General features: G+C 33.5%; 1 protein-coding gene across 1 annotated transcript in view; it reads left to right on the plus strand.

Moving 5' to 3' along the window:
* LOC145249660 (glutathione S-transferase 3, mitochondrial-like) overlaps positions 1–12,036 on the plus strand; it is a 73,110-nt gene that overhangs the window by 20,483 nt on the left and 40,591 nt on the right. The window contains exons 2-3 of the mRNA XM_080111447.1: positions 8,152–8,216; positions 10,823–10,880. Of these exons, the coding sequence (XP_079967573.1) occupies positions 8,152–8,216; positions 10,823–10,880 (123 nt within the window). The remainder of the gene's footprint in view (positions 1–8,151; positions 8,217–10,822; positions 10,881–12,036) is intronic.

The following is a 12,036-nucleotide window of genomic DNA, read 5'->3' on the forward strand; positions in this document are numbered from 1 at the left end:
GGTACTTTATTTTTCCTTGTGTACAAACATCACAGTTCGTCAAGTTTTTAGAAGTTTTTATTTTCATTCTGTCAATCACATTTGACAATTTCTTGATATCTGGAATATTGCTGTGTCCTATGATTTTATGCCAAGTTTGCAAATCATGGCAAGCGGTTTTTGATGGGACTACACTTTTTAAATAATATAATCTTCCATTTCTTTTTAATATCGAATGTAGTTCCATTTTGATGCACCAATTTTAATTTATTATGGCTGAAGTTTATACTTGTGTCTTATTTAATGACAGCTTGTACAGAAAATATTTTGTTTAAATGTTGAAATTAAAAGAGCGTTTTCCAGAATGCAGAAACAAAGTTCATCTTTATTATTCCTTAGCGAGATTTTAGCATCACCTCTCTTCAAAACAATACCCCCACCAAGTCTTACACCCAAACCCTCACAGAAGAGGGGAAAAAATTGATATGTCTAATAAAGACCCGGGTGGCAAGAAATTTAAAGATAAAGATCGCAGAGGTTAAAAAACAGGTAGTATGTTTGCCTCTGGTATGGTGTAACTTGCAAATTATATACACCGGTTCTTAGGCAAGTCGATGTAGGAGTATTAAATTGTCCAAGTTTCCATATCATTGACTTAGATCACCGACTTGTTTATGCACAGGTAAACTTAGATAGACCAAAGCCTATATTAGCCGGTTATTAGAAGCTCAACGTTGTTGTTCGATATGGAGGGCTACCATAATGGGCTATTACTAACCTTACAGTGGGAATTGACGTGGGTTGTAATCAAGGAATAAGTGGTGGGATCAAAATTAGATCCTTTTCTGACGATTTTATCTGACGACTTAATCTAGAATCTAGGGCAGTTATAGCAACACTCTAATCAAGATTAGACTGGGCGGTGAAGGAGGGAGATAGTGCTTGGCTTGCCTACTTGGCTGAAAAGGAGCACCAAGCTCTAGTGATTCAGGCTAGGTTAAAGATAATGCCCCAGTAAGCAACAAACATGGTTGCTGATCTGTGTGCAGAGAAGATTTGTCATGCTGCCGAGTGTGTCACATTGCTTGATATGTTGATTAATTATTAAAGCCAATCAATGAAAAAGAATGTACCTTGATTAAAATAGACTGTTGCTGGAAAGCTGACGACAAAGGCTTTTTTATTAACACACGCACACACGCACGCACACATCAAGAGCAATATGCTTTATACACCTTTTGTACACCTAACAAATAATTGCTTAGGTCGACAAAAAAATAAGAGCTCTTATGTCATCAAAAAATAGAGATGTTAAAATTACAGTCCACAAGAAATAACTCTGAACAGTATTTTACCTGCTTCAAGGGTGATCACTTCTAACAGATTGTTAATTTCAACAGAATGAACATACCATGACATCAAACAAAGGCATTCTGGAAGTATTCCGGTCTCCTTTTAAAGAGCTGTTTCCATGAATCCTAGTCTGGCATTCAAACAGTTCAACACCTATTTGGTTGCTTTTTTCTTACCAAAGTGGCTAGGTCCAAAAGTAGTATTACGGAGGTGAAGTCATTGATGCTCTAAAACAGATAGACCTTAACAAATTTTTGAGGATCAGTGGTTTGCCCTATGGTGTATTTGAGGATATCGCACATCTTTGTTCCCTTTTTGATAGTTTTATTTAACTATGGTTTAGGAATCGCTCACTCCCCAAATACTTTACCATAGGCATTGTGAATTTGTTATGCAAAAGTAAAGATGGGTTAGATAATTATCGGCCCTTAATGATGCTTACTAATCTTCTGCAGCATGTCCTGGTTGGCCTCAAACAAAGGCAGGACAATTCAGGATAACTTGCATTCAATCTGCTTGATGATAGAAAAAGTCAACACTGAGGCCATGCTGATTAATTTAGACCAGTCCAAAGCCTTCAACAGAATGAACCTGTACTTGGGGGCGGTTTTATCAGCAGGCAGTTTTGGCGCACAATTCCACTCATGGATTCACCTCCTTTATGCAAACCCTGCGGTGATGGTAGAAGTGGTAATCGTTTTCTGCTTATCCCAATGACCGATGCTCTATGAGCTTGCGTTAGAGATTTCCTTCACAGATTAAGGATGAATCCAGTCCTACACGATATAACTTTACTGGGCGCTTCTTACATGATAAAGTACTGGTTATCTTCGTTAGTAAGAATAAGGAAATGGGTTAGTTGGGGAAAGAGTTTCTGTGTAGAGATTAATGATTATACAGGCTTGTTGAAAGAGAGAGGACTTCATGTGTTATGGTCCGTAGCCAATTATTTGCCTCCTAGAAGTTAGTAGTAGAAGCATGCGTCATGAAAGATTAGAGACAGTACTGTAGGATGAGAACGTGTGTGTACCGCATTGAAATCTGTGTGTGGATGGGGACAAAAGATTAGAGAGACCTGTGATAAAGAGTTTGAGTGTGTGTGTACTGCATGTGGAGATAGCCATGTTCGCTTGTTTGTATTTGTGTCTTAGTTGAACCCCAAGCTCGATAGACAAGTTGGACGTGAACGGTTGGTTTCACATGGAGTTGTTGTCTGTCCAAGATCTAGGAAGAAAAAGAGTGTGTGTTGCCAGTTTAACCTTTTATAAACTCAGTCATATGACTGAGAGCTGGCTTCTGATTGGACAAGCCAGGAAGGAAGTGTAATCAAAATTTCCAGCCACGAGAATTCGCTTCTGCTTGTGTTCCTTGCAAATCTGTTTGATACACGGTAGCAGAGGGCCAAAATTAACTGTAACCTCCTCAGGCTCGCGCATCGGTGCCTGGAGAAGAGTTTTCCTTCAGGAGCCCTTTGGCTGGTGCGTCAGACCTTGCAAGATACTCGGCGTCTGGTTTGGTCCTGACCTTCAGATGTAGAAAAATTGGTTGGAGGTTTTGAAAGCGGTGTAGGCTACAGCAGAAACCTTTCGTTAAAGGGGAGAATGGAAGTATGCATTTCACACATATATCCAATCTTTTTATATCGTCTTTCAATTTTTCCTCTCCTATTGGATACCCTGCTCTATTTGCAGCTCTTTTTCCGTTTTTGTGTCTTGGTCTATTTGTTATTTTTGTTATTTCTATCCTTCTGGAGATTAGGGTTAGGATTAGGGTTAGGGTATGCCAAATAGGGAGATTCATCTATATACACTTCGTCTCTATTACCCAGATCGAATGTGTACACAAGTTGGGGGAAACGGTAGCTTCTGGAAATAGGACTAAGAAAACCTTTCTGGTTTTGGAAAGTGTGCACTCGTGTGAGGGTGGGGCACAGGTTGCCCCAAGACGCAAGTGTTGTCATGCATTGAGTTCTTTCTTAGGACAAAAGAAATCTTCTCTGGCACCCTGCTGTTATACCGAAATGCATTATATCAAGTGTTAGTGATCCGTTAGGATGATACGATTGAGGGATTCACTTTAACATTCAATCTGACCTTGGGCTCCTGGGTCGGAATGTTTTACTAATAAATCATCTCTGGCCTGGCTGATTTGTAATGCACTCTGGGTTGGTAAGAGACTTCACTCAGCTGGCTTGGTGACTTCATATATTTGTCAATAGTGTGGCAAAGAAGACAAGGCGTTATGTCACGCCTTTATTGTCGCATTATTGTGCCACTGATTGAGTTTGTTGCAGGTCTTATGGTTCACATATTGAAGTGTCATCTTTTAATCTGGTATCCATTATTGTTTGTAGCAATTGGACTCTGACAACCGATGGGCTTAGGAAAAAATTGTTTTGACCTTGCTAGCACTGATTAGTTGTAATTTGGAGCACTTGTCTGAAATTGGTCGACAGATCTGAGGACTTTGCTCCTCTCTACCTCATACAAATCTTACATTATCATTTGAAGTTCGTATTAAGGCCAAGAGGGTTACACTCTCTTCATTTGAATTTGCTGAAAGGTCTGTTGTGCATGTTTGTTATGTAAATGGAGCAAGTTTTTACTTCTCATGGTAAAATTGTGTTTTTTATTAACTGTCCTATAAACTTAGAATGGCCCAGAAATGAAGGATTATTTTATCTTAAATTTCATACATGTTGAAGTAGATTCAGAAGGAAGGGGGTCTGTCGATGAAGTCATGATAGGCAACGTAGTAAGCCAACAGATAAAGATGTTTAAACATCCCTTAAAATGTGCTACTTACCACCACTTTATGCCAGATATCAGGAGGACCACAAGACTGCAACACAATTTTCTTTGTGGGATCATTTGAAACTTTTTTGTCCTACTTAAGTGTTTATATCCACATAAGGTGTTATATTTACCAATCTATGAAAACGCAGTACTTTTGCATTTTGTGCACAGGATTTGCATGATGTTGACTCTGGCTCTACCGGCAGCTGACGTAAACCACCAGAATATGCAGAGTGCCAATCAAATTTGAAAATACTGAGAAAAAAATAACATTTTTCAGATATTAATTACAATGAAATAAAATGAAAAAAACAATAAAATAAAATATAACAACCTACCATATTTTTTATGAATGATTTTTTTTTAAAAATAAATAGTAATTTTATGTTTTTTATGGTTCGACTTATTAAATTTGTGCGTAATTAAAAACAAATTTTTTTCCCCACCCCAATTTATTAAAAATCGTCCGCTTCGATTTTTTTAATGGCTAAGCATATTTGTTATCACTTTTTCATTGACTGATCAACTTGATCAGTGCTGGACTCTTGATTTTCGTGCAGAGAGAAAAAGTTTACATCAACTGCCAGTCGAGCCTGAGCCAACATTTATAGAAATCCAGTGCACAAAGTGTACAAGTACCAAAAAAGCTAATCCCACTGAGATGAGAAGTCAGAATTGTCCATTTACAGATCAGAACCTAACATTCTTTGCTATTTTCTTAGCATTGAACACTTCTAGCCTATGAGCTTTTAGTGAATCAATAGAATTTTTTTTTCTATTTTTTTTTATTTCTTAAACTGAACAAAAGAATTGATCATAATGACATTCAGGTTATTGACTGATTACTTTTTCTTTAACTCTTTGGTAGTACCTGAAAAGGTAGAAGCCGATTAAAGATGAAGAATCTAACCATGGTTACAGTCAATACAAAAACAAGAGCAAACCTATTTAAGGAAAAATAAAAATCTAAAAACATTATTTTTAATGTTCATCTGAGTGATTTTATTTGGAATGTTCACTTGTGTGACCCAAATCTGGATCACCATCTTGTTTTTGCTCTTGATCTGTTAAAATTGAATGATAATCACAAATGATGTACAAAATTTTTATTTTATTCAATTCTGCACTCCATCATCACTAGTTGGGTTGATTGCATCTTGAATTCCTAAAGCAATATCTTTCTCTCACAGTGAAATGATGTGACACTAGGGTCAGAAAATGGAATTGAAGAGTCAGTGTTCCCAAGAAGGAGTACACTGGCCTACAAGAAATGCCTGGGCAGGCCCATCAGCATTCTCCAGTAGAAGCAATTAGCAATAAATTCTCAAAGAAAGAAGACAAAGCCTGGGATGTTGGACCTCCTAGAACTGTACAGGCCAACAAAGAAAGGGCCATTTTAGAAATGGCATAGACTCTGTTGATTTTCGTGCAGAAAGAAAAAATGCTCAGCCAACACTACCACTCATTAAATACCTCAACTGCTATTTTAAATGCCATCTTACTACCACTGCAGGTTGTTCAGCATAAATTTGACTCTTTTTAGAAAGAAAAGAAGAACGTATCTTGGAGAATAATTTTCTTTTCAAAATTAAAGTGCATCTTTTCGAGGATATTTTGTTCAATATAGTTTATGCGAAGAATCAGTTCTGAGGTTCCATCACTGTGTCTAGAACAAGGAGCATGCAGTCTTTACATGTCTTTTAAAATGTGCCTTCTAAGCACCAGTTTGATCCTGGAAATCAGTTCATCTTTGGAGACAGTACAATTAGTGTCTTTCTCAATTGCACTTTAACTGCAATGGTCTGTGGGATTGCAAGTTCTCAGTCATTTTAGGTATTCTTGGAGTTCTTACCACACATATACCCTTCCTGAGTCACTTAAATTTAACATTCCCAGTTGATTTTTTTTTTTTTTGTTTTATTTTAAATTATTATTTAATCACAGTAGTTATTTATTAACTCTGTAAATAAAGTTCAAAGCTGTTAGAATTATGCAAATGTTGTTCAAAGGTTGTAAGAATTTAAATGTCAGAAATTTCAGAATCCAAATTGACATTATTATATGGAAAAATAACTTGAAATCACAAACCAATTCACAAGAAATTCATTAATTTCTTCACTGTTTCTCTAGTTTTTCATCAATTTTGATAGAATTTGACATTCTTATTTAAAATTGTACGTTCTTTCTGATTCTGCACTCAAGTTGTATATGGCTATATGCTGTAACCCATTGTTTAGAAAATAAGAAATATCAGCTTTTTCTTTTTTTTTGTTTTTTAAGAAATGGAGCAATGGATAAACATGTGATGCATATAAAGTAAAAGTTGCTTGTCATTTTGTATGTTTGCTTCCATGCAAATTGGAGGACATCATTAAAACAAAGTCGAAAGAAACTGTGTGAATCATAACATCACCACAGGATAATATCATCCATTTAAAACAAAACATAGCTATAATTTATAATTAACTGAACATATCATCTTTCACTCTATTTCCATAATCGGATGCTTTTTTTTTTTTCCTTTCTTTCTATATTAATTGATATTTGTTTTTTCTTTATTTTTTAACTTCAGTGATTTAGATGTTATTTTTTAAACACTGAAGCATAATTTTTTATCACGTTTTATGGGTGCGCGATCATAACAATAATAAAGATAATATAGAAGTTAGCTTAAGTTATGTAAAAAAGAATGTTTTAAAAAATTACATGAAATTATGAAAAAGTAAAGTGATAAAAACTTTATTTTTGTTTAATTTGATGTTATGAAATTTTTAAAGCAGCTGTTCCAAAAATCTTTGCAACGAACAAAATGTATATTACAAACAAATGAGATATACATTTTTAGCTTAAATTTACATTGTATTAACATGAAATAATTTATAAATAAAAAGCACAAACGAGTTTCATATAAAAAAAAAATTTTTTTTTTTGTTTTTTTACTATCACACCATTGGATTTTAGCAAAATATAAAAAGGAGACTCTATAACAAAAAACAGCTCAACAAATTTTGGTGAAATTTACCATTATTTTTGCTAAATACATTTTGAAATAACATAAAATATATAAAAATAGAAGTACCAACAATTTTATTAAACTAATTTTGTCTATAAACCATTTGGAATGTATGTTACGAATTTTACACACTTAAAGTTTTCAAATGTTTTTTTTTTTTTATATATAAACTATTACAAAACCATTATTGCTATTATTGTCATCCATACAGTTAAACATACCAATAGCCTGTTTGTTTACTTCATGACCAAAGAACACATTTTACTAACCTCAAACTTTTTTGTGATAATGCAATTAAAATAGAGGCACACTACTTCCACATTGAACAGTGTACCTTGAAAATCTGGCTCCTTGGAATTTTAAACATATGAAAATATAAGTCAACACATAAGAAAATCTAAAATGCGGATTCTTTCATTGAAATATGTTTATTTTCACACTTGTGCAGTTTAACATCCCCTAAAAAAGGTAGAAAGCGATTTTTTTACATGAAGAGAGGAGCTTTTTTTATTAACTCTTTCCTTACACAGACGGAACTCTCCTAAAATGAATACAATTAATTTGCTTGGGGATGTTAGACTGCACTTGTGCCAAATTATTTTTATATAAATAAAAATGAATGAAAAATGTCATTGGATGTTTTCTTCATTTTAGCAAATGCTCAAATTTTTTTCCAGTTTATTTTTAACATACTTATTATATATTTGTCTAAAAACATATTTTTTATTAGAAATTACTTTTTTCATTATAAACATGTTTTTATCTTAAATTTGTCTTTTTATTTATAAAAAATCAAATATGTTTTCAAATTTTGATAAATACATTTTAAATAAAATTAATTAAACATCATTGTACACTTAAAATACAAAATGTGCAGAATCACATTTTTGAGATACACTGCTGAGTGCAGAAGACTTTCTTTGGAGAAAGTGGTGTATCATTGGCATTATGCTTTTTTATGAAATCTGCACTTATTTTCTTCTAAAATTGGTCTCCTTTTTTTATTTCCAGTATCCTAACATGTATTCTGACAAGGATCCAATGTTCAATTGTATCCAAAGAGTTCATCAAAACACGTTAGTATTTTTTTTTTATTTTTGACCTCTTTCAAAATCTTTTAAATCATTTTAATAATATTTATGATCTGAAAATATTTTATCTAAAAAAACGTTTTTGTTTGTATTTTTTCACATGATGACAATGAACATCTTAACAGTTTGACCATTTTTGATTTGAGAAAATGTGAGTGGAGTTAAGACTCCCAGAATGCTATATTGCATAGACTCTAACAAACGGTCACTAATTTTGTTAAAATATTGAAAGGAGTTGTTGATGCCTTGTTGGCAACAATTATATATCGTTACGCCGTTGAAACTTGGATGTTATTGTGTAAGAATTGCATTCACTTTCTCTTGAGCAGTTTTTCTTTTTTGTTCCAACCCTTACATGTCTTTGATCTGCCACTCCTAACAGATTGCACAGTTTGCAATTTCTGACTTGTCAACAAGTTTTTCCAAACCGAATCAAAGAAAATGGTGACAGTACAGTCAGCAGTGTTGTAGATTGATGGTTAAGTCTCGTCGAGTCAATAGCACTACATGATTATGTTGAATTTGAAAACTTTGCAGACATGTTCAGTGACAACTAATAGTTAGGAAATGTATGAAGTTTCTATCTCTCCTCTCCCTCATCATCTTATTTAAATAGATATTTTGTCTGTCTGTCACAATTTTTTTTTTAAATGTAATCAATCCATTGCAGAATTTGTTTTCTTTAAAAATCTTAATTACTTTTAGAAATGGAAAATATTGCATTATTAATAGTAAATAATAAATTCCCAACAAATAAAGTGAATTCCATAACCAGGAACTGAAATTTGGAGATCTTCAGTCTGATGTTCTACCAACTGACTTATTTTGACTTATAAATACAGCTTAAAACATTACTTGAACAAAATAACTGACTTATGTCAGGTTTCAAGCCATGAATCCAAGCATAAGCGATAATAAAAAATGAATGGGTAAATATAATACTGGGCAAAAATTTTACTTTTTGCACGATTGAATCAGGAAATGACATCCGTTTCCCTCCATCAGGTCAGGTTTTTGTGCTAAACTGATTTGAAGAAAAAAAAATCAGATTTTGTGACAAAATCGATTACATTTTGGTGGCATTATCAGCTGATTTTTTTAAACACATATCATCTTAAATATGTTTTTAAGTGAAAAAATATTTTGCCAACAGCATATATTGATTACCTGATAAAAACATTGATGACTGTAAACTGAATGGTGGGCATTGATAACGGTAAGTACATGCAAATTGTAGGTTGCTCAAGATTGTTCAAACTTTACGGCTTGAACTTCTGTTTCTTCAAACTCCTGGAATACTCAGCGGCAGGGAAGTATCTCTTCAGATTCCAACAGTAGTCAGCCATCCCAGGGACACTGATACCCAGTCTCCATCCCTTCAAGATCCTGATGAAATCTCTTCCCCTGCTTATTACTCATTGAATCCCGGTTCTCAGGTTCTCCAAATGTGAACATAGGTAGTGCATTTTGATGCTCATGTTGCAGCCTACGTTTCTGAAAGCAGTCAGCCTGTTGTTGACAAGTTCTGCATGTTTCTGTATTGTTGCCAAAAAAGTTCTTCACTATCGGAAAAAATGTCTTCCACACTTCCAGTTTCGTTAATCGAGTTTTGAAGCTGTTGGATCTGAGGATCGTCAAAGATGCTAGGTTTCAACTTCCCCATCGGTCAATCCTGGAAAAGCTTGGCACAAGTAAGTGAAGCAAGCACCATCCTTGTCCAGAGCCTTCGTGAACTGCTTAAGCCAAGTTTGATGTGCAGCAGTGAGAAGAGTATTCTGTCTTTGTCCATCAAAGAGTTGTTGATAACATTCATTTCTTTGCAAGGCACCACTTCCTCCTGTACAGACGAGTTCTCCTTCGTGTATGTTGAGTACCAATTTTGGAAAATTTCAAAGTTTTATGATTTGAAACTTATCCCTTTTTGACATAATCACTCAGAACTATTGAACCTGAATACTTATTGTCATTAAATAAGCATTTCTAGTCAAAACACGACATTTTACCACCAACAACTTTTTCTAAAATCCTCCACACATGCATATATATATATATATATATATATATATATATATGAAGAAAATTGTAAAAACAACGATATGTGACTATAGCCTAAAAACTTGACCTGATGTTAATGTGATTTTTGGATTCAGTACATCAGATTTGTCCTAAATTAGCTGAAAAAACACAGACAACAAATTTGCTGTTGACCAGTGTTATCAATACCTTTGAAAATAATTTTAATAATCCAAAACAATTTATTTTGCTTTACCTATATATTGTATGTAGTTCAATTATATAATCCTCTTAGCCTAGCCAAATATGCTTCCTCTGGTCACACAGTTTATGTGACAAAAACTGAGCATATACTTGTTGGTGGGTAAAATCTTTTCATAACCTTGAGAATAAATCTTGTATCTTTGTTATTTAACCCCATAAAGGATTGACCCTCGATAAAACATAGAAAGATTTCCTTTGTCTTTCCTTGCATATTTTATTAAAACAAAAGTGGATATGGATTAATACATATACACAATATCAGTCATTAATAAAAAGAGAATTACACAAAGAGAATTTTTCTTTTTTATCCTCAGACTTGAAGGCTATTCCATTTTCTTGATGCTGTTACTCTTTTCTGGTTTATTTTGTCCAGTAAGTATTTTATTCTTTTTTTTTTTTTTTCTAGAAAATGTCTTTTAAATTATACTAGCGGGGCTACCCTGCGTTGCTCAGGACCGTATAAACAATGAGAAAATTGAAGTTGATTTTGAACATATTTGTTATTCTTCGGATAGAGGAATTTTTAATGTCTATTTATCATTAGCTTTTTCGAGCAAAAGAATATTTTACCTACCCTAGGACGGGTATTACTCGTATCAAATAATTGTACCTTATCTAGGATAAGTAATTTATACCATATATATGAAATAATGTTTCCATTGCGGGGATGGGTAATATACAACACCTTTTTAAAATAATTTTACCTACCCTTGGACGGGTAATTAAAATACATACATGAAACAATTTCACATACTATCGACAGGTATTGTACATGTTGAATAATTTCTTTTACCACCAAGGCTACCATAATTTTAAGAAAACTTAAACAATTTTTTGAAAGTAGATCATTAGACTTTCCAAATTAGTACATAACTACATAATCTTTGTTAAGAATTAAGCAACCATTGCTTCATCATAAATTTCAATATTACTGGGATTTTTCCTTCGTCACTATCGCCACTAAAATTGTAAGAAAAATTATGACATTTTTTAACGATGTCTCGGTAGGATTTTCAAATTAATGCATAAATACATTGACACAGTTAGGTGATTAGACAACCCTTGCTTCATTATCAAATTCCACATTACTGTGTTTCATTTTAATTCCCCACTACCGACACCAATTTATTTTTGAAAAAGACTTCATTTTCTGAAGATTACTCAGTAGGTTTTACAAACAAATAACAAATGTGTTAAGTTTAGTGATTAGGCAATCCTTGCTTCACTACAAAATTCCACATTACTGTGTTCTATTCCTCCCAAGTACCGATGCTATATTTTTAAGTGAAATGATATTATTTCTTGAACATAACTGAGCAAGTTTTCCAAATAAGTATAGAATACCTTGACATGGATTGTGATTGGGTAACTTTTACTTTACCACGAATTTCAATATTAATGTAGTTATTCCCTCCCACATACCAACAACATAATAGTAAGAGAAATTATGTCTTTCCTGAAATATGATTCCACAGATATTCTATATTTTTGGAATATGACATTGTGGGGCATTGCTTTGTGACCTCAA

Source organism: Euprymna scolopes, chromosome 28 (genome assembly GCF_053919585.1).
Source record: "Euprymna scolopes isolate OS-2025 chromosome 28, ASM5391958v1, whole genome shotgun sequence".
NCBI lineage: Eukaryota > Metazoa > Mollusca > Cephalopoda > Sepiida > Sepiolidae > Euprymna > Euprymna scolopes.